Raw genomic sequence first — 22534 nt, 5'->3', positions numbered from 1 at the left:
GGGTACCGCCGGCGCCGCACGGAGGACGCCGGGAGTCGTAGTCTCCTCAACGTGAGGCAGCCTGGAAAGGAGGGTGAAGCCGGGCAAGCCCTCGCGCACAGCATGCTGGGAAGCGGCCCGAGCCGGCCCGAGCCTGCCCTCTCCTGAATGAGCGGGTGTGGCTGCAGGCCCCCGGGGTGACTGGCGGGAAAAGGGGATTTTCCTTTCGGAGGAAGCCGCCGCGCCGGGCACGGCGGGAAGAGAGGCGAGAGGCCGCGCGGGGCATCCCGGGAGCGAGGGCCGGGCCGGACTTCGGCGCGGGGCATTGTGGGAGGTGGACGCCGCTCGGGGTTGGGTAGGTGAGTTGGGGGGGCGGGAAGGGTGCACATCTGGGGGAGCCGAGAAGCGCCGCTGGGAGGGACGGCGGGGCGGGAGGGGCCGCGGCGAGCGGGACTAGGAGCGCTTGGGGAGGCGGGAGAAGGCTGGAGGGAGGTGTAGGAGGGAGGGGAAGACGCCGGGCATGGGGGGAGCATCTGGGGTGAAGAGCCGGTCCGAGGACCAGGGGCCCTGTCTTGAAACCAGAAGCACATTGGAAAGGACAGTGGCTCTAGCTGGGAGGAGGGGGCCGCAACTTGACCTGCGGGGCATGCATCTTAGGAGGAGGTGCACCACAGATGAATATTGGTGATACCTCAGAGTTGGACTGTCCACAAGTGGGCCACAAACCTGTAGGCAAAGGGTCCGAGACTGAACGTGGGGAGCACGTCTGGACATGAGAGCATCTCTGGGAAGCAGCAGCCACAGCTGAATGTGATGATTCATAGGGTCACATCTGGGGGAAAGGCAACTGCTGCATATGGGAGATCTATGTGGGGAGGAGGGAGCCACAGGTGCATGAAGAATATGCCTGAGGATGAGAGGGCCGTGCTTGGATATGGGAAGCACATCTGGAGATGGAGCATCTGCAGAAAGGGGCATGGATAGCCAAGTGTAGGCACCTGAAAAGGGGAGTTGCCGATGAATGGGACACTCAGATGATTGCCGAGGGTGGGAGACATATGCCAAGGGAAAGAAACCTTGTCTGAAGTTCAGAAAATAAGGAGTCATCTGCGGTTGAGCTTCAGGGTCATATTGGGAGAAGTAGCCCAACTGGACCTTACCTCAGTCAGAATAAGTTCCAGTGAGCCAGGGGGAAATGGGTCAAGGAGAGAAGAAAGATGGGGTGGAGACTCATATCCAGAGAAAAAAATCTTGGATCCAGCTGGGGTCCCTACAGGTAGAGGTACCATCGCAGACGGGGTAGACTAAGGATATGAGATACCCTGGGTGGGGATGGTTCTGAGGTATAGCACTACTCCCCCTTTCCACTCAGGGCCCCAGGATGGAACTGCCGGAGCCCCAACCCAGCCCAGCGGCCGGGAAGGAAGAGCAGGAGCTGCTGGAGCGAGCCTTCTTCTCCTGGGCTGAGTTCAGCCGCTTCTTCGACAAATGGTGCCAGCAGCGGCTGGTCGTCTTTTCAGTCAAGAGCTCCACTCATGTGGCGCGCAGCCCTTGGGCCAGCGCGCCCCCGCTGTACAGGCTCATCCACGTGCTCAAGTACAGCTACGTGCTACTGGTGTGCAAGGACATGCGCGCGGCCAACCAGCCCGCAGCGTGGTGCGTGAGCTCGGCAGGGGGAGGGACACAAGGGGGGGGAGGGCAGGGAGCCCCGCACCCAGACATGTGAGGGAGAGAGCCAGACTGAGGCTGCTAAATATCCAGAGACTGCGAGTCAAGGAAGGACGCTTACCTAAGATGGAGGTGGAGTCCAATTTGTAGACTTTAACAGAGGGAGACACAACCAAAAGACAGGAAAAGAAAATTACAGAGACTTCAGAGCAAGCCAGAGAAAGAGAGCCATGTTTAGCACACAGAGAGAAAAAGTAAGAGACCAAATTGTAGGGAAAGCCGCAAGACCTAAAGATTCCTCTGTCAAGAGAATACAATAGTGAAGTCGGGTGGGGCTGGGGGCATTGAGCAAAATCCCTGTCCTTCTAGAACTTTCAGACTGGACAGGTAGATGTACATCCAGCTCACAGGTAGCTCCCTGCAGCTGTGAAATATGACAAGGAGGGGCAGGAGAACAATCCTGGGAAGCCAGTTCTCACCAGGGCCAGGGGTGTTCTCATTGATCCACATTTAAATAGCTCATTTAAGTCAAGCCGAGTTTCTAGATTCCCTTGGACAGGAAAGGGAGCTAACGGCCATCTCTTCTTTAGAGCTTTGGTGCTTAGCCCTGTGGCTCTGCTGCTTCATGTTCAGTGCTCTCACTTTCCTTATCCTACCTGCTTGGCCTCTGCAGGTGTGTGAGTTTGAGATCCTGGGTTGTGGAGCCATAGATAAGAGTGGTGTGTTTTAAGAACACAGGCTATGCCTCAGGCTGCCTGAGGCCAGCTCTGCTGCCTACTAGACAGGTCTTTGGGCAATGGACTTCACATCTCCAAGCCTCAGTTTTCTCAGTCCTGAAATGGGGTTGTCATAGTATCTGTCTCTGAGGGCTGTTGTAAGGATGCTGTGAGATTGTGCAGGAGAAGGGCACTGCCCCAGGACCCAGGGCAGCTGGTTAAATGATGGCCGTAACAAGAGTCAAAAGTGCAGAATGAACTTCCTCTGTGGAGGATGAGTCAGTGCTGTTGAGCATGTGACTTCACCTTTCTGGCTCAGTTACCTCACTTGGAAGATGGAGGAGTCTGTCTGATAGGTTTGGTGAGGATTGAGTGAGCTGATGGATGTTAATTGTTCAGAAGCGCATCCAATACAAAAGGAGCATTCCACGGCTCTCCTCGCCCACAGTTATTTAAACATTTGTTGTTTAACATTTACTGTTCTCTAGTTGCCTCTTTATTCTAGAAGGAGAGACTCGAGGCCAAAAGCAGAACAGTGTCCATCCTGCTTAGTCCTCCCTACAGCTTGTGCCTAGAACCAAGAGATCTTTAGGGTGCTGGTACGTTCAACACATCACACGGCAGTCTAGAACATGGGCTTGCAAGAAGCTCAGGCCTAATCAGGAATCACTAACAGGGTCCAATTCAATGTAATATATTTATTGAGCACTTACTGTGTGCACACCTTTTGCTGGACATTTGGAACCCAGAGCTACCTAGGCCCCTGAACTGCTCAGAATCTGATGGAGAAGACTAAATAAGTAAATGGAAGTAGTGGCCCATAGTTCCGAGAGTAAGATTGAATACCTGAAAGCTTACAGGATGGTTTGTAGAAGGCTTTCTATAAGAGGTGACTAGTAATTGGAACCTTGAAGGACTTTGTTTCTATCTTTATGTATGCACAGTGTTTGACTTCATAAGTACACGGTGCTTAGTATGTACAAGTAATGTCCCAATGATTATCAGAGCCCTGGGCAGGACAGACAGGGCTATAGAGTAGGTGAGGACAGTGCCTTGGGTATGGGCCTGGTGACCAGTTGGACCATGGGGTGGGAAGCTCAAGAGGGGTCAGTGACTTGGACCTATCAATCATTTCTGAGCTCTTACACCTACCCCCAGCTGCTTGAAGCCGGGTCTCTTCTGTGTCACGGTCCCTGAGCCAAGGTCTGAGACTCAAAAGTTAGTGTAAGAAGAGGCAGAAGTGAGGAATGTCTTCAAGGCCTCAACATTGCAGGGCTGAGTCCAGTGGCTGAGATTGTATCCTGGGGGTGCCAGGGAGCCCCAGAAAGCTTTGAGCAAGATCAGCTCTGGGTGTAGCAAAATCCCTCTGAGCCACCTGGTAGACAGTATGGAGGAGAGTTGGGAGGCTAGAAAGGAGCCTGCAGCCTGGGGTCCAGGAAACAGGGGGTTTCTTCCTGGCCATTCCTCCCCTCTTTCCAAAAGTTGCACAGTGACCCCCTCCAAGTCTCCCTGCTGCTCCAGCTGTCCAACTGCCAGTCCCTCTCCCTCACCTCTGAGCACTTCCCTCTCTAGGTCAGGATTGCTCAACCTTTCCCAACACCCTCCAGCCTTTGAAAACATAAAGATATTTAAAACCTGCAAGATCAAGAGTAAAAGGGGCAAGGAGAACACAAATAAATCAAAAGTACTTTTAGAAGAAGAAAAAAAATGTATTAAAAATAGTGGCTATTGCTTTTCAAGTGTTGGTTAGGTACTCACCCCTTTTCTACATTATTTAACTCTGTCTGTGAGGCTGATATTATTTCAGCCACAATTTCCAGATGAGGAAACTCAGGCACAGACTTTCCCAAGATAGCACAGCTGCTAAGAGGGAGACCAGAATTGGGACTCCACTGTCTGACTGCAAAGTCATGCTTCTTATAGCCATGGTCTTCCCTTCCCTCTGTTTTTACTTCAGTCAGTATGTGAATTGAACATACCAGCACCCTAAAGATCTCCTGGTTCTAGGCACAAGCCTCCTTGTCCAAGAGAATTGTTTTGAGCACTTGCTAAGTGCAGGGTATATACCTTCGATGCTGGGGTTTTCTGAGGAGTGTACAGAACAGACAGCATCAATCAAACCCATCACCTTGGTGTGTGATGGAATTTGTCCTAGACCAAAGATGGTCAGGGAAGGCTTCCTGGAGGAGGTGGTGCTGGTTCTGCAGTTGAAGGATGAGTAAGAGTGGACTAGGTTGAAGGAAGGGAGAAGGGTGTTTCATGAAGGAGGAAGCACTGATGGCTGTGGAGAAATCTGGATGGTCAAGAGAGGTTTCCGAGGAGTGATGGGCAGGTGGTGGTGATGGATGGTTTTGATGGGATGGGGGTGCATATCCCAGGGAAGGTGTGACAAGTGTCCAGGTCACCAAGTGGATTCAGGCGTTCACTTATCATACTGTTGTCCCTGGGGATTGGTTCCAGATACCAAAATCCTCAGCTGCTGAGTCCCTTATATTCAGTTGCTTAGCATTTGCACATAACCTCTACATCTTCCCATCTACTTTAAATTGTAGGTGACACACCTAATATGTGTAAATGCTATGTAAATTGTTCTGTGTTGTTTAGGAATTGACAAAAAAAAAAAAGGTCTATATGTTCAGTACACAAGTTATTTTCAAATATTTTGATCCATGGTTGGGTGAATCTGAGGATGTGGAACCTGTGGATATGGAGGGCCAACTGTATACTTCCTGAACACCTGCAGAGGCAAGGTACTGGTCTAGGTGCTGGGGACACAAAGATGGGTAAAACAGACAAAAGTCCCTGTCCATGTGGAGTTTGCATTTAGAGTGGGGGATGGGTAGCATTACCACCCCCACCCACAGGTGGAAGGAAATCACAACAATGGTGTGTTGGGGCACTTGTAGGTGGTTATGTGAGACTTCATGAAGAGGTGGCCTCCCCTGAGGGAGGGCCTGTCCTAGGGGCTGAAACTCCTAGGCTGAGAGAGGCCAGACCAGTTTCACAAAAGTGCATGAACTGTTCCAGGAAAATGGCCTGGGTAGAATCCTGTGAACTTGCCATTTGGTACATCAGAAACAGCTGCATGTGGGACATGGTGGCGCTGTAATCCCAGTGACTCAGGAGGCCGAGGCAGAAGGATCAAGTTGGAGGCCAGTCTGGGCAAAGTAAAGGCTGGGAGATGTAGCTCAGTGGCAGAGTGTCCCTGGGTTTATTCCCCAGCACTGCAAAAACAAACCAACACAAAACTGCTGTTGACAGTTTCTTTTGCTTTCACCTGAAGCCGCGTGGTGAGTGGACATTTGTTTTATTTATAATGATTTACATGCTTAAAATTTTTCTCAATTTGCATTATTTTGTTGCTTTAAATTAGGCAAAAAGTTTCTAACTCTAGCCAGGTGTGGTGACACACACCTGTAATCCCAGAGACTATGGAGGCTGATGCTGGAGGATCTGAGTTCAAAGCCAACTTCAGAAACTTAGCAAGACCCTGTCTCTAAATAAAATATTTAAAAGGACTGGGGCTGTGGCTCAATGGATGAGGGCCCCTTGGTTCCATCCTCAGTACCAAAAAAAAAAAAAAAGTTTCTAATTCCAGATTTTCTTAAACTGTCATGTAAGAGGAAAGGGGGGGTGTCAAAGATCCCCTTTTGGTTTAACAAGAAAATTCTTGAGTATTTATCCTGGTGGTCCTGAGGGGGGTCCCTTTCTCAGGAGCACATGGAGAAAATGTGTGATCATTCTCTAGGGGGCACTACTGCCTCACCAGGAGCCAGGGCTTCTTCACTACTGGCTGGGCCCTGGAATGTTACCAAGCTCAACCAAGTAGGAGGCCTTGGGGCCAAGCCCAGCCTGTGACCCATTGTTATAATTAAAGCTTTATTGGGACACAGCCACATCCATTCATTTGCACATTGTCTATGGCATGTGTGTAGAAGAGCTCCAGGATATGTTTATTATCTGGCCCTTTGTGGAAAAAGTTTCCTTCACAAACCTGAAACCTCCTACCAACGATGCTGATGTCACACCCTCATGGAGAAGCACTGGCCCTTCCCCGACCTTTAAGGAAGCAGATGCCAACATGAACATTACCAGGGAGATGCGGGTTGAGACTTTTTGTTTCTTTTTTTATTTGGTTTGGTTACAGTGCTGGGAATCAAACCCAAACACAATTTCTTTTTCCCGTTCTATTTCATTCTTCATCCTGGGGTTCTAACTGCCTGTGCCATGGGCTACACCCTGCAGTTTGAGGACCACCCTCCAGACAAGCTTGCTTACACTCAGAGGTGGCCTGGAGAGGGCCCAGTGGGATGCTGTTTGTGAGGAGGAAGACCTGCGAACCCTCCCAGCCAGAGAGTCTGCAGTGAGCGTGAGGCAGGGGTGAAGGAACGAGGCTGAAAAGGGAACCTCTGAGCAGTAGCTGGCAGGCTGCCAAGGGACATGGTGACGCCATCTCTCTCTCCATAGCTGTTGTAATGAGCCACGACCACCACACTGCCCGAGATGATAATTATTATTTTAGAGTTCTGGAGGTCAGAAGGTCTCACTCCAGCCTGCGGTCCTCCCAGGGGCTCTGGAAGAACCTGCTTCCAGCTTCTGGAGCCACCAAAGTTCTTTGGCTCGGCTCCTACCTCCATTGTCAAAGCCAACAGAGCAGCATCTTCGTCTGTCTCTGTTTCTTGAAGGAGATGACATTGGGTTCGACCAATAATCCAGAATCCCCCCATTTTAGGACCCTTAATTTTTTAATTTCTTTTTTGGTACCAAGGATTGAACTCAGGGGCACTTGACCAATGAGCCACAGCCCTATTTTGTACCCTATACAAAATACATTATTCTGTATTTTATTTAGAAACAGGACCTCACTGAGTTGCTTAGTGCCTCGCTTTTGCTGAGACTGGCTTTGAACTCACGATTCTCCTGTCTAAGCCTCCCAGAGCCACTGGGATCAAACTTTCAAAAAGTTTAATATAACATCATACATGGGCAACATGGTGATTTTTCCCCAAAATCAAACGTGTAACTAGCACCCTGAACAGAAGCCAGAACATGTCTAACTCCCCCCACACACTGCCTCCCTCCCCTGAGGGTTAAGCCCAGGGAAATCGCTGTCTAGCCTCCTCCAACAGCCACTTGCTGCTGCCTGCTGTTGAAGTCTATCTGGCTTCTGACAGCTGGTGTGTGGAGGGCGTCCATGTTGGAGATCATAAAGGTTGTGCCTTCTCAGTGTTGATGAGCATTTTACTCTTGGGATCTGCCACAACTTGCTTTCTCACTCTTGGATGTTGGGTTTCGTGTATTTGGCTGGTAGGTGGCACTGCGGTGAACAAGCCAGCTCACAGCACCTGCACGTCTCCTTTGGTGCCCATGTGCAGGCATTTATCTGGAGTACGATGGCAAGGGCACAGGGAGCCGGGGCCCTGCCAGTGGGTCTGCCACACGGTTTTCCATTGATGCTCCTGTTGGTGGCATGACAGTTCTGGTTGCTCTGTGTCCTTGTCAAGGCTGCATGTTATCAGAGTCTCTCTCTCTCTCTCTCTCTCTCTCTCTCTCTCTCTCTCTCTCTCTCGTGTTTTTTTGTTTTGCTTGAGACAGGGATCTGGCTGGGCTGCCCAGACTGGCCTTGAACTCCTGGACTCAAGCAATCCTGCCTCAGTCTGACAGGCAGCTGGGACTCCAGGCTCCTGCCACCATGTCCCTCACTGGTCTCTTAGGGCCATCCTACTGGTGTGTAGTGGTATTTCTTTGGGTTTTTCACTGGTCATCTCCTTGGTCATTGCCCCTGGGGTATATGAAGTTGGAAAGCAGAGAAACACACCTTCCCTTGCTTAGGGGCACGTAAAACCATGTGGGAAGGTGAAGTCCATGATTTTGGTAGTGGCTGCCTCTGGGGGCAGAATGAAGAGGGTTTTGTTAGGGCAGAATTCACCCAGGGCTTCAACTTGTGATGCTGTTATTGCTAAACCAGAAGCAGATACAAGACTAAGATGTTTTATTGCTGAAGTCTTTGGAGGTAATATAATAAAGCATTGGTTCACTTTTGACAGCTGGTGGTGGGTACAGAATTTTCACAAACATGTAGTGCTTACTGTGTGCTCTACACGTATCAGCCCTTTCCATCCTCAACCCTATGAAGAAGGTCTGATGATTGTTAACCCACCTTTGAATGTATGTGGAAACTGAGGCACAGAGACCTGAAGTGACTTGCCCAAGATCACACAGCCGGCATATTCTTAAAAGGCCCACTACTCTTCTCTATGATTAAAACTTAATTATTTAAAAACAAGAAAGAAAAAAACAGAGAGGAAGGAGAGAGCGGCAGAAGGATGTGACCTGCTGTGGTGGTTCCTCCCGCAGGCCCCCCCAGCCCAGCTGCCCGGCCTTCATCACCGTCAAGCTGAGCCCCCTGCGGGACCGACTAGTGGTGTCCGAGTGCCAGCTGACCCACTCGCACCCGGCCTGCCCGCGGGAGTTTGCCTACCACTTCCGCCCTGGGCACCTGCTGGCCAACGCCTGCCTGCCAGTGCGCATCACCAACCAGATCTCCAAGCAGTTCGTGGCCCCCGCCGACGTGCGCCGCCTGCTGTCCCACTGCAAGGGCCCCGACCATGGTGTGCTGGACGCCCTGCACGTGCTGGAGGGGCTCTTCCGCACCGACCCCGAGGCCAAGGTAGGATCTCAGGAGACAGCGAGTCGCTTGTCCCTTCCCTACCCACTCTGCCCTGCACCCCTTCCCCGCACCCCTTCCCTGCACCCACACATTCCTTAGCTCTGTGGGCAGCCGGCATGGGGCAGAGAGAGACTCGTCCCTGTCCCCTGCAGAAATGTGCACCTGTCCCCAGTGGGAATGTTCTGATCCTGTGCCTGTGAGTGCTTGAATTGCAGCCAGTGTGAGGGGAACTGGATGCATTTAATATTAATCCATTGAAATTCACATAGCCATTTATGACCGTCGGCTACTTGCAGTTCCAGTAGGAGAAAGCAGCAGTGGACAAACACGTCCAGGTGTCAGTACTGCGGGGGAATAGGGGGAGGACGCCAAAGCTGGCAGAAGATGCTAATTGTTTTTAAATTAAACTACAGATAGAAAATGCACAGTACAAAACGATCAGTATATAGTTTGAAGAGTGTTCACAGGGTTCCACGCCCAGATCAAGAATGAGAAGGGGGTGCTGTGCCCTAGAAGGTGACCGAGTGGAGACCTGTAATGCAGAGCAAGGCCGGGGCTTTCAGAGACGCGCTGCAAGGGTGCTGTTTGATCTGAGTGGTCAGGCAAGGCCTTTTTAAAGAGAAGGTGAATCAGGGAAGGGACGGGGCGCCCACGTCGTCAGAGGGAAGAGCTCCAGGAGAGGGGGCAGCCAGTGCCAAGGCCTAGAGGCTGGAGCAAGCTTGGCGAGTCGAGGGTGCTGCCCCTCCATCTCTGCAGCCCAGGGAGGGGGCTTGAAGTTTAATTTAAAAAAGGCAAGGAGGGAGGAAACTGATATCTCCACGTGGCTGTGTCTTTGTCTTTCAAGCTTAGAAATGAACTCAGCTCAGGGTAGAGCTGAGATGTGCACCCATCCCCCTTGCACAGGCCCAGAGTACTCACCCATCACCTGGCCAGTAACCGCCTGTATCCTCAGATAACGCTGATAACTTAGCTAAAGTCTTCAGTGTATCAGGTGCTTTCCATATCCTCCTTCCTTATTCTGTTCTTTGTCCTTTGTTTGTTTGTTTGTTTTTTGATCTGGGGATCAAACCCAGGGCTTTAAGTGCTTACCACGAGCTCCATGCCAGCCCTCGTTGTCACTGTTGAAATCTCACCTCAGATGAATGAGGAGGGCCTTCACTATTCTCATTCCCCATTTTACAAACAAACAAAACCCCTGAGGCATCGAGAAGTCAAGTAACTGGCCCAGAGTCCTGAGCTGTTTAATGGCAAAGCGGGGTTGGGGCCCACAGTCTGGATCCAGGCTGTAGTCTTCACTGCTGTGCCCTTGCCCAGTTGGAAGCATGGCCCAGCCCCACTCCAACAATCCCATCCTTCAGAAGGTAACAGCCCTACCCAAGCCAGTTTGCTGCCCTGAGAAAAATGGGGGTATGCACACACAAACTCCCTACTCCACTGGTCTTCACAGAGCTAATAACTGTCACCCACTGTCCCCACTGAATAAATAAACCTCAGGTGGTCTCCCCAGAAGCACCCGGCAGGTCTTCCATGAATTAAAGCCATTTGTGGAATGGGATTGGCTTTAAAACTTCCATCTTGAATGCTGCCAACCCAAACTGGGTTTAATGAAAAGCCCCTTTGTCACCTCCTGGCCCCAGGTCCCCTCCTCACAGGTCAGCAGAGTCACCAGTTGCTCATAGATTTAATATCTTCTTATTCTATGGCCCAGCATTGACTAGTGGATCTTTCTACAATGATAGAAACATCTGTGCTGTCCAGTGTAGTAGCCACTGGCTCCTGGGACTACTGACCACTTTGTTAGTATGAATGAGGAACTGGAGTTTTAAAACTTAAAGTAATGGAAATTTCAACAGCCCCATGTGGCTGGCGGCTTCTGCGTTGGACAGCACAGTGCTATAAATGTGCAGGTAAGTTTGCATTTCTGTATTTTTAACCTCATTAACTCCTCCGCCCCTGCCACTCAGCAGGGCTGCGTGTTCTGCACACGACTTTGCTTCTGGCTTTCTGTGTTGGGGAGGGCCAGGGGTCAGTGTCTTTCATTCTTCCTCTGGGGCTGGTCAGATCCCCTTGAGAAAGCTCCATCCTCCTGGCTGGAGGAGAAGGCCAGGCTGCCCACTTCTGGAACCTCACAGGGAAGAGGCAGGGGAGCTGGCTCTTGGTCAGCAAAATGCACCCAGTCCCATATGGGATTCCCCCTCCCTCATCCTCAGATGGGCCTGATTCCCCAAGGCCAGTGCCCCTTTCTGCTTTACTGTCTACAGTAATGGGGACCAGCAGACAGGGTAGGAGGAGGGAAAGGTGGGATTTGGGGGTCAAGTTGCTTCTTTACTGCACCTGTATTGTAACTTCTCACTGCGGATTTGCCAGGTCCGTAGGAGGACTGTGCGGTTGGTACTCAGTACTCCCTAGCTCTGGCTTAAGGTTTATGGGGTTTTTTTGGTAGGAGAGGAGTCAGCTTGTTCTTCTGTTTTCCAAATTCCAAAGCTTGGTACCTACCATCTTTCCTATTGCCCCTGTTCTTTCAGGTTGTAAAAAGTCATTCCTATAGATGGGTTTGAGGTTCAAGAGAAAGTGAGGTGTGTCCAGGCCATCACTCACATACTTTCACCAGCTTGCTTTCACTTAAAGGGTCTATTTAAAGAGTTCTGCATTATTAATATGTCAATAATTATAAAAAAGAATGCTTTATTGTCATTCCAAGACTAGCTAAGCAAGTGTCATACATTATTCTTTTCGATTTGCAGCAGTCTTCCAAAGGAGAATGTATCTCTTTGGGTCACTGTAACAAAATGCCCAAGGCAATCAATTTATAAAGGGGAAAGTTATGTATCTCACAGTTCTGGAGGTTCCAGTCCAAGACTGGGCAGCACAGCTGTGGGGTGACTTGGGTACAAAGTTGATAACTGTAATTGGTGAAAGCAAAAGATTGGAAACAACCAGATGTCACCAGTGGGTGATGGTTGGTTAGTTAATCTATGGCACATTCATCATGGAACACTATGAAGTTCTAAAAAGGAATGAGAAAACTCTAGGCCCTGATCTGGAAAGATCTCTCAAATGAATTTTTTAATATATATATATATATATATATATATTTAGTTGTAGATGAACATAATACCTTTATTTATGTATTTATCTATTTATTTATTTTGTAGTGCTGAGGATCGAACCCAGAGCCTCACACATGCGAGGCAAGTGCTTTACCACTGAGCCATAACCCAAGCCCCTCTCAGATGCATTTTTGTGTTTAAAAAAAAAAAGCAAGTTGCAAAACTGCACACAATGCGCCATGTTATGTATAAATTAGAGAAAATAAGACATACAGGTATGCTTGCTTATATTCACAGAAAGAAACTTTAGAAGCATGCCAAGAGAAATGGATGGGGTGGAATAGAGAGCAGAAACGGGATGATTAGAATGGAGAGCTGTGAGTGTGACATTTAATTGCTTAATTACATGAATTCCATCGTTTCACTTTTGGGCCATGTGAAATTTGCACATTCAAACCATTAATGTTTTTTTCTGGCACTGGGGATTGAATCCAGGGCACTTTACCACTGAGCCGCATCCCCAGCGCTTTTTATTTTTTATTTTGAGACATGGCCTCCCTAAGTTGCTGAGGCTGGCCTCAAACTTACAGACCTCTCAAGTTTCTTGGATTACAGGCATGCGCCACCATACCCAGCTCCAATAATTAATTTTTAAAAAGAAAATGAAAAGTGTGAAATAGTCCCAATGTACTATACCCATTTGTTTCTCTTTTAAGAGGAAAAATTAGGGGGCAAATGATGGGGCTGCGTCAGGCCTGGGGTTTGCTCTAGTAACAACCAGCCCTGGCATCTCAGTGGCTGAGCTCAGTGGGCTTTACTCACTGCTCACCCACAAGGAGAGGAAGCAGGAAATACTGCCAGTCTTTCATTTGGGCACCCAGAAGGACAGGCTGTACTCTATCTGTCTGGGATGGCAGTTAGGGCTCTGTCCAGAAGTGATGTCTGAGGTCATTTCTGCTCACAGTTCATTGGCCAAAGCAAGTCACATGACCCTGCCTACCTGCAAGTAGTAAGGAGAGGTGCATAATTACCTAGTGTCCCGGATGGAGAGAACTGCAATTACTTGGAAAAGGATAAAGGACATTCTGGGGAGCCACTTCACCAAGACCCTCCCAAAACCCTGCCTGAATCTGGGGCTCAGGGTCCCCCTGCTCTGTAGACTCTGGGCCTCCTGCAGCTCACTCCCAGCAGGAGTGTTCTCTATGAGAGCCTATTTTTGCATTAGATCAGCCAACTTTGGAAGGACAAAATAACAGCTGCCAACTTCTATGTTGATATATGCTAGACAGCTTTTTACACATTCTGACTGTGCTATGTGTGGCTTTGGGACATTGAACAAGTTATGAACAGGCTACCTAATTTCTATGAGCCTCAGTTTGGGGACAAAAACAATAGATAATACCTTATAGAACAACAGATAATACCTATTGCTATGTGAGGAATAGGTTTGTATGTAACAGGAAGAGGAGAAAACAATGCCCAGAAAGTAGGAAGCCCTCTAGGTGTTAGCTCTCCAGCTAGTATTTTTATTCCCTCAATCCCCCCCCCCCCGCCGTCCCCCGCACATCAGAGTGGAAAATAGTACTATTCTGATCTTGTGATAAAGGAAATGTAGACTCAGATGTAGGAAGAGGCATAGGTAGAACATAGTGCTGTGATTTCTGGTGTTAGCACATGTAGAATCTTCTAAGGTAGATGCTTTTTCTGTTACCAACTTGTGTGTCTGGAAGTGACACCTACACTCACTTGGGTCCTCAAAGTCTGCTCCTCCCTGGGCTCCTGTGTGCCCCCAAATGAACCACCATGCACTATATACCTCCAGCCAGAAAACTCTGGGTCAGACCTGTTTGGTCACTTTCACAAAGTCGTGAGTGTACAGTGATAACAAACAGATCAAATCCTCGCTCTACCTGGCAGGTACTATCTGGGTGACTTGAGGCAAGCAGCTGGACCTCAGTGCCTCAGTTTCCCCTTCCAGAACAGGAAGATGACCCAGGCATGATAGTGTGTGCATATAATCCCTGCAACTTGGGAGGCCTAGGCAGGAGGATCACAAGTTCAAGGCCAGTCTCGGCACCTAATGAGACCCTGTCTCAGAAAGGGCTGGGGTTTGGCTTTTTGATAAAGCACCCCTGGGTTCAATCCCCAGTACTGGGGAAGGGAGTACAGAGGGATGGAAAGATGATAATTCTGTTTCATAGGGTGGTTATAAGGTTTAAAAGAGTCAGTGCACAGGACTGTACCTGGCACAGGGAACCCACTTCATGTGCGTTGTTACCTTCCCAAGGACTTTACTCACAGAAATCATCTTCTTTATATTTATTCATTTCGGTTTGTTGGCTGTCTCCTCCCACTCTGGGATGTCTTATTGTTCTCCTCAGTGTCCAGACCAGTACCCAGCACATCGCACTTGCCCAGTAAGCCTTTGGTAGAACAAGGCATTCATTACATAATCCCACCTTGGTCATGTCACCACACCCCTGAAGTACCACCCACACATCTCCTCCCACCCCTACCTTTGATCCCCAACCATTCCTAAAGGCCTGAACCTGGCTCCCAGCCCCTCCACTTGCTAATTCCATGGACTTGGCAGGTCACTCCCCTGGGGTAGTTGGGGGTCCCTAAGACCATCCCTAGGTTCAGTGTTTCACTAGAAGGACTCATAGAACTCAAAGAAATCATTATACTCATAGTTAGCATTTATTACAGCAAAAAATACAGATTTAAGTCAGCAAAGGCAAGAGGCACACCAGATGGAATCCAAGTGACCAGGTATGAGATTTCAGGTGTCCCTGCCTGGAGGAGAGGATGTAAACAATGTTTAGTTCTCCCAGCAGTGACAGGTGACAACATTGCATGAAGCATTACCACCTAGGGACTCTAACCCGAGCCTTGGTGTCCAGGGTTCTTGGTGGCGGTCTGTCACATAGACATGTCTGACCTTAGTCTCCAGCCTCTCCAGAGGTCCAGCATATACAGCATGGCCCAAGGCCCCCACCATGAGTCACACAGTGTTAGCATAGACTGCTTGATGTGACCTGTGTCTGCGGAACAGAGACTCTGTTATCAGGCAGAATGGCCAAGGGCCTAGAAGGGCCCTCCCAGAAGCTGATCAAGGACCAGACTTTTCTTTGAAGTGTGCAGGGTTTGGACAGCCCAGGTCTGTTGAGTTCATCCTTTACTGCACATTCGGGCCCTTCAGCCTCAGTGTGCATATCTGCAATCTTGGGAAATAATGATTCCTTCTCAGCGATGACCCTTACTCCATCAGAGGGAGACACAGCAACCCGGTCCCATTAGCCTTTCTGTTCAGCATGCATTCCACACTCAGGTAACCACTAACACCCAGCGAACACTCACGCCAGCACTGCCTGCGTGCTTCACATAGATTAACCCTTTCAGTCCTCATATTACCTTTATAAAGTAGATGCAGTTATGCTCCCTGTCTTTGCAGACAGGAAAGAGTGAAGCACAGAGAAATACAGACACTCTCCATAAGTCACACAGCTGGTGTGTAAACGTACGCAGCTGGTAGGTAGACAAACCTGGATTTGGATTTCTGTGACAGTCTGGCTCTTGGCTCTAGGAACTCTTAATTTTCTGATCCTTGTGCCTCTCAGCTGAAAGCAGCACCAACTGTCCTATTGCTCATTGACTCTTGACCAGTCCAACAGGGCAGGACTTGGGGCCTGCCTTGGTCTTTTTGTCTCCTTTTGGCCTAGCATAGGGTTTAAAGAAAAAGTGGGTATACAAGAAAAAGCTTATAGACCCCACTTTGAAGAAAACCCAAGATCAGGAATCAGAGTAGTTCATGGAAGAGCAGAAATTAGCTTCTGGTTAGTCAAGTGCTTGCTTTTGGACAAGTCTCAAGGCAAATGTTTTACTGTCTATCTCTATTCCTGACTCCCAGGGAGAAGAAGATGTGAACTTCCCTAATTCTGTAGAAATGTGCACTTTATAAAAACCCATTATGGCTTTTATATTTAAGTCAGTTTCTAGACCATTGCTGTCCATTTCTGTGATCATGGACATGTTATATATCTCTGCTGCCTAGTAGACACTAGCCTCATGTAGTTGTTGAACACATGAAATATGGCTAATGCAGCTGATGAAATGAATTTTTATATATTTAAATTTTTTTCTTGCAGTGCTGGAGATGCATTCATACTAGACAAGGGCTCTACCCCTGGAGCTACATCCCTAGTCTTAAATTTTTAAATTTAAACATGGGATTCATGGCTAGCAGGACAGAGCTGGTCTAGATTGAACATCTACTAAAAAGATTAAATCATAGAGTAATAATGTACAGATTAATGATGGTCAAAAAATTGTTAGCAGTTATGTAACTCACGCAATTGTAAGCATACTGGTTTTTTAAGAAATATCTTGAATTTCAATGCTGAATATATTATTTCAGGGTTAGGAAAGCATTTCATTCTTCTTTTTGAACCGAACAGTAGGTTTGTTTTTGTTTTTTTAAACAGAGCACAGCGCAACACTTTTGAAACGTGAAACAGTCCTGTAGGATGGGCTTGGGTGGTGCAGATGTTTATGGAGAGACGTGTGGACAACTGGATTCAATCCTGCCTCATTCTGCAGCTGTGCATCAGCTCTCTTAGGGACTGGCTGAGGGACCCCAGCCACTGGCACAGTATGGGGGACCCTGGCTCATAGCTACCAATCTCTCCTCCCCATCAGGTGACTTTTTGGCAATAATGAGGCCAGAGTGGCTGAGACCAAAGTGGGAGAGAGACAGAAGATGAGATCAAAAGGGCTAATTTCCCCTATTAGTCAGCTTTGTATCACTGTAGCCAACACCAGGCATGGGCTGCTTGGGAAATAAGAAGAGGTATGTTTTGGCTCATGGTTCTACGAGGTCCAAGTCCAAGATGGAGCTGCCCCACTGGTTTGGGGCTCTGGTGAGGATGGCACCTCGCGGTGCCTATACAGGCCAAAGCAAGTACCCAGATGTCCATCCAGGAAGGAGAGAGAGAGAGAGAAAGGGACAGTGAGAGTCCAATGGGTCCCTCAGTTCCCTTGAGGGACACATCTCCAATGACCTCAGGACCTCCTAACAAGCCCCAGCACTTCAAGGCCAATGGCACCTCCCAATACTGCTGCCCTGGTGGACAAGGTTTAAGCATATGGACACTGCCCATATTCAAGCCACAGCATCTCCCAAGGCCCATAATTGTGATGTGGATTCTTGATCTTAATTGGAGTGGGAGGAGAAGGCCTGGGAAGCTCTTTCAAGCAGGGGAGGGAGCAATCTAATGGGAGTTTTGAAAATGCTTCTTGTTGCCACTGTGGGGAACAGACAGGGTGAAAGTGGACACCTGAAGCCCAGGTGGGAGAATGTGGTGGCCCCAGCCAGGATGGTAGCCGTGGGGTTAGGGAGAAGTGGCTAGGATCTGGACTCATTCTGAGGAACAGTTCTGGGATTTAGGCATGGATTGCATATGGAGGATGGAGAAGGAGAGAAAAGAAGCATCGCCCCGAGTGTTGGGCCTGAGCTACAGGTGGATGGTCTATAGCTGGGATCTGTACATGCCAGGCATTGCTGCAAACCTTGGACAGGACTGACCTCATTTTAGCCTCACCAGGACATCCCATTTTAAATAGACATTCTCATTTTGCCGGACAAGGAAATTGAGGCTCATTGAGGGGGATGTCACTGCCCGGGGTCCCATAACTAATGAGGCAAACCTGAGATTCAAATGCAGTCTGTTATCTGAAACTCCACTCCTGAGAAGTGGCCATTGGATTTCCCTCCCTCCCTCCCTCCAGATGTTTCAAACTGTTTTCCTGGGACAGGTGCCTTGAAAAGCATCAGAGATGCAAAAGGGAACAACATTCTGGCCCTGTGGGGCTTACATCTTAGGGAGGGCCAACAGGTAGTGGGTGAATTGACAAAAAAGATACCAAGTCCTGGAGGGTGGCAAGTGCCATGTCCCACAGGAGCTGGAGAGAGATGGGGCCTTGGCTTAATTGGGATGGTGGTGTTGGGGCAGAGCTCATTATTCTAATATTGAACTCTTAGAGAGCACTTACAACTTGTCAAATGAATAACAGTAGTGATGCTATTTGTGCCAGGAAAAGTTCTAGATGCATTTCATCCTAACAATCAGAGGGGGTTTTTTTGTTTTGTTTTGTTTGGTGGTACTGAGGATTGGACCCAGGGTTGTTTTACTACCCAGCTACATACTCAGCCCTAGTATTATTACTACTATAATTATTATTAGGGTCTTGCTAAGTTGTCCAGGCTGGCCTCAAACTTTGTGATCCTGCTGCCTCAGCCTTCCAGGGTGCAGGGATTACAGGCGTGCCACTGCCCACTGAGGACTGTTCACAGAGGAACTCTATTATCACTTTACAGATGAGAGGGAGGTTAGGGAAATTTCAAGAGCCAGCGAGCCAGGAAGGGTCAGGACTGAGATCCCAGGACGTCTGGCCAGTCAGTCTGTCCTCAGGGGCTTTGCTTTCAACTGCTGCTCTCTTCTGCTGGAAGAAATGAGTATTCAGTTCCTAGGGCGAGAAGTCTCAGAACCCAGAGGGTTTAAGGAGGAACTGAACTAAGATACTGAGAGGGAAAGTCAAGCAGTTAGGCTATGGTAGGGGTAGGACTCAATCTGGACGTTCTACCTCTTTGGTCCACCGTTTACCACTAGACTGCCTCCTAATTCAGCCCTAGGAAGCCCCAGCATGGAGGAGTAAAAAAATATTTCTGGGCCCCACCCAGAGTTTCAGCCTTAGTAGGTCTTGGATGAACCCCACAAGGTGCATGTCTATCCGTCAGCTGCTGCTCCTGGTCCAGGGCCTATACTTTGAGAATCACTGCCCCTAGGCCGCCTGACGACTCATGAAGCAATGAACACTCCGTTCCCAGCAGGAAAAAATGAAGCTAGGCAAAAAGTGTGTGTGCAGATATCATATTGCTAACAGGTTGTGGTGCCTGGATCTCAAACCCAGACAATCGGGCTCAGTCTGCTTTTTTTTTCCCCTTTGGCCTCTGTCTGGGGAGCTGGGCGGGGTGGCCCCTTTGTTCCCTGACTTCTTTCCTGCCTCCTTGCCCTCGCCCGCAGGTGAAGCTGGTGTTCGTAGAGGATCAAGCTGTGGTAGAGACTGTGTTCTTCCTGACATCGCGCACCAGGGCGCTGTTGCGGCGTTTCCCGCGCATACTCCTGGTGGACCGACTGCCCGGCCTGCAGGGCGCACTGGACCTGCTGGCGGTGCTGTGCGTGGACAGCGCAGGACGCGCACGCCAGGCTGCCTGCTGTGTGGCGCGCCCTGGCACGCCAAGCCTCCTACGTTTTGTGCTGGTCTCATTGCTTCAAAGCGCACCCGACGTCAAGGGCCGAGTGCGCTGCCTCACTGCGGGGCCAGAAGTGGCAGCACAGCTGCGGGCCGTGCGCCAGCTGCTGCCATGCGCACGAGTGCAGATCTGCCGTGCGCAAGGCCTCGAGACGCTCTTCAGCAAGGCTCAGGAGCTGGGCGGTGCCAGCCAAGAAGACCCAGGTCTGTGGCCCTTGCTGTGCCGCCTGGCTGGCGCGTCATCCTATGCAGCCTACTCCGAGGCACTAGCCGAGCTGCGTGCCCAGGGCCCGGCCGCCTTTGTTAAATACTTCGAGCACAACTGGGCACCCCGCCATGACATGTGGGTGCGTTTCCGTGCCTATGAAGCATCCCGTAATCTGGATGCGTGCGCCCTGGTGCGTGGCCACCGCAAGAGACTTCTGCGCCGCCTCAGCCCCTCACACAGTGTGGCACAGTGCCTTCGCGACCTGGTGGCCATGCAGTGGGCGGACGCAGTGGGGGAGGCAGCCTCCGAGGGCGCTGATGGTGATGGAGCATGGCTGGACAGCCAGCCCGGGAGGGGGGGAACCCAGGTGGAGAATGAGAGGGTGAGGGGTCTGGAAACCAGTGACTGGGGAGGAGCTCAGCCAGAAAGTGAGAAGGGGAGGGGATTGCAGGCCAGAGAACAGAGAGGAGTCCAGTTGGAGAACCCGAAAGTGAGGGGGCTGGATGGGATTATCTGGAGAGGGACCCAGTTGGAGAAAGATCACTTGAGAGGGCCAGAGATCAGAGACTGGAGGGGAGGCCAGTTGGAGGATCAAAGGATTAGGGTGTTAGAGATCATAGAAAAGAGGGGAACCCAGTTTGAGTCTGAAAAGGCAGGAGGTCTTGAAGGGAGCCCCTGGAGGGGGGTCCCGTTGCAGGAAGAAAGGGCAAGTGGTCTGAAACTCGGAGACTGGAAGGGGCCTCAGGCGGAAGTGGACAAGAACAAGAGACTGGGTCTCAGAAACTGGAGGGGGATCCATTTGGAGAAGCCCCTGGATTTAGTCCCTGAGAACGGAGATCGGAGGGGGTCCCTGGGGGGAGAAGAGGGGAGGAGGGGGCCAGAGCTAGCAGAAGAGAGAGGAGGGAGGTCGGGGGCCAAAAGAAGACGAGGCCTGGAAGACATAGTTGTGATCCAGCTCGGGGACACCAGGGTCACAGGTGTGGCAAATGGAGACGGAGAGGGAGCCCCGTCCATGGGCCCCACAAACAGAGCAAGACAAGGGCTGGACACAGGAGGGAGGGGTCCAGGGCTGGGGAATGGGGTCCTGTGCACCACCCCCATGGGAACTGTGTTGGAAGGCAATCCAGAACGGGCAGTGATGAGGAGTGAGTCCCCAGCTGCAAGGGAGACCCTGCAGGAAGGAAGTGAAGAAGGCCCAAGGGAACCAAAGAGGCTTTGCTGCCCCTCAGGAGAGGAGGAGGTAGACTGGGAGCCACTGGCCAAATTCCGAGCAGCCTGTGGGCCAGAGCTGGCAGACCTGGTGGCTGAGGAGCTGGCCTTCGCCAGGCAGCACGGGACCCGGGGTTTCCACTGGACCGGAGCTGGGTTTGCTCTTAAGGATGGCACCTCAGACTTCTTCCTGGACGGAGCGCTGACCCACTGCAGCTGCTCCATCCATGCGGCTCGACACCTACCCTGCCGGCACCTCTTTGCAGCCCGCCTCCTCACCGGGGCAGCCTTATTCCACATGGACCTGCTCAGGGATTGCTGGGGGAGCGCCCAGGAGCCCTGACCCTTCTGCCCTCTACCTGCCACCCTCCATTTGGAGGGCATTCTTCAATCCCAAAGATAACAGTGCTGAGGCCAAGGAGGGAACCCCAGTCCCTCTGGTCACCTCCTGGGTCATCCAGGGACTTCATCTTGGCAGTTTGCCTCTCTGGGTCCAAGGGGAAGCTGGCAATGGTCTCTGAGGTCCTAGAGCCACAGCTGTGGAAACTGCCGATGGCCAGGGTGGATTCAGAGGGCTTCCCTCGGAAGAGGAAACGTGTGATGAGAGGTATAAACAGGGCCAGGCCAAGGTGGAAAGCAGGAGAGGGGCTGAGCTGGGGGGAGGGAGCAATAGTGGAGGGAAGGGATGACACCAGGATGTGGGGACGGTCTGGTCCGAATTGAACTCGTCCGGCCAGGGAGTGCACAGGGGGTGGGGGAGCAGAGGAGGACAAGAAGACATGGAGAGGGAAGGGCAGAGAAGATAAAAGGGGAGACCCATGGAGGAGAGGACACAGGAAGATGCAGAAATGGAAAAGAAGTAAGGAAATGCAGGGGAGGCAAGAGAGGGTGAGGATGGGAACCAGGAAGAGGAGGAGGAGGAGACAGGGAAGAGGGAATTTTAAAAGGAGATGAGACAAAAGAGAGGTGGAGAGAGAACTGAGAGGAGAATGGTCTGGGTGTTTCTCCACTTGGCTTTTCTTCACTTTCTGGTTGGCCATTCCTGGAAAAAGGGGGAAAGGGCAACAGGGGTCTGGAGGGATGGGCTGGAGACTCTCCTCAGGAAGGGGAGCTGTCTGGACTACTGTGCTTAAAGACCGGAATAAAGCAGTATTATTTTGGTTTCCATGCTGAGTTCATGGCTTCAGGGGGAAAGTGGGAGGTCCAGAAGCAGAAGAAAATTGAGCTGGCTAGTGTCCCTCTATTTTCTATCAACAAAGCCTCCTGGGGCCAGATGGATGGAGGAGCCACAGTGAATCAAGCCATGGCAGCTCAGGCCTCGTCTGTCTCCTCTGGACCCTCAAATGACTGGCCCCTGCTGATCATCTTTGCCAGTGATTGGTTTGAGAATGGACCTGTGACCAGTCCTAGCCAATGAGTCTGCTCAGGTTGGGGTGGAACTTCTAAGAAAGATTCCCTCATTCCTAAGAAGTTTCAGAATGAGATGGTCTGGTCTAGACCTGCTTTGCAGTCACCCTGAGATGGTGTGACTAGGAACCCACACTGTGGAGGACTGAGCTGAAACATGAAGACAGTCTGATCTTTGCTTGGCTGATGGGAGTTCCTGGAGTCTGCTCTACCACAGGACTGCTTAAATAAAAGATACCTTAGTGATTTAGGGAAGTTCAGTTGGGGTTTCTGTTGTCACAACTGATGTAGGCTAGAAAGTCCTGGTTGAGGTGAC

General features: G+C 50.4%; 1 protein-coding gene across 3 annotated transcripts; it reads left to right on the top strand.

Moving 5' to 3' along the window:
* The first annotated feature begins 51 nt into the window (after positions 1 to 51).
* Zswim9 (zinc finger SWIM-type containing 9) lies at positions 52 to 21978 on the top strand. 3 transcript variants are annotated; one of them, XM_046465961.2, is made up of 4 exons: positions 52 to 334; positions 1352 to 1635; positions 8721 to 9033; positions 19166 to 21978. In XM_046465961.2, exons 2-4 carry the CDS (start codon positions 1361 to 1363, stop codon positions 21152 to 21154), a joined length of 2577 nt encoding a protein of 858 aa, XP_046321917.1. In that variant the 5' UTR covers positions 52 to 334; positions 1352 to 1360; the 3' UTR covers positions 21155 to 21978. The 3 variants fall into 3 exon arrangements, with proteins under 3 accessions (XP_046321917.1, XP_046321918.1, XP_046321916.1); XM_046465962.2 differs by having other exon boundaries at positions 52 to 338; XM_046465960.2 differs by lacking the exon at positions 52 to 334 and adding an exon at positions 504 to 1255.
* The last annotated feature ends 556 nt before the right edge of the window (positions 21979 to 22534 follow it).

This window comes from Marmota monax, unplaced genomic scaffold, assembly GCF_021218885.2.
Source record: "Marmota monax isolate L192 unplaced genomic scaffold, Marmota_monax_Labrador192_F-V1.1 WCK01_AAM20220418_F8-fsc00160, whole genome shotgun sequence".
Classification (NCBI taxonomy): Eukaryota; Metazoa; Chordata; class Mammalia; order Rodentia; family Sciuridae; genus Marmota; species Marmota monax.
The sequence above is the reverse complement of the archived record's forward strand: the minus strand, read 5'-3'. Positions and strand labels throughout refer to the sequence as shown.

Excerpts from the sequence above, each read along its gene's own strand:
- Zswim9 (XM_046465960.2), top strand. The coding sequence starts at position 1,175 with ATGGGTCAAGGAGAGAAGAAAGATGGGGTGGAGACTCATATCCAGAGA. Across the intron at positions 1,256-1,351 it reads TCCAGCTGGGGTCCCTACAG|GGCCCCAGGATGGAACTGCC; the intron begins GTAGAGGTACCA and ends CTTTCCACTCAG. Across the intron at positions 9,034-19,165 it reads GCACCGACCCCGAGGCCAAG|GTGAAGCTGGTGTTCGTAGA; the intron begins GTAGGATCTCAG and ends CCTCGCCCGCAG.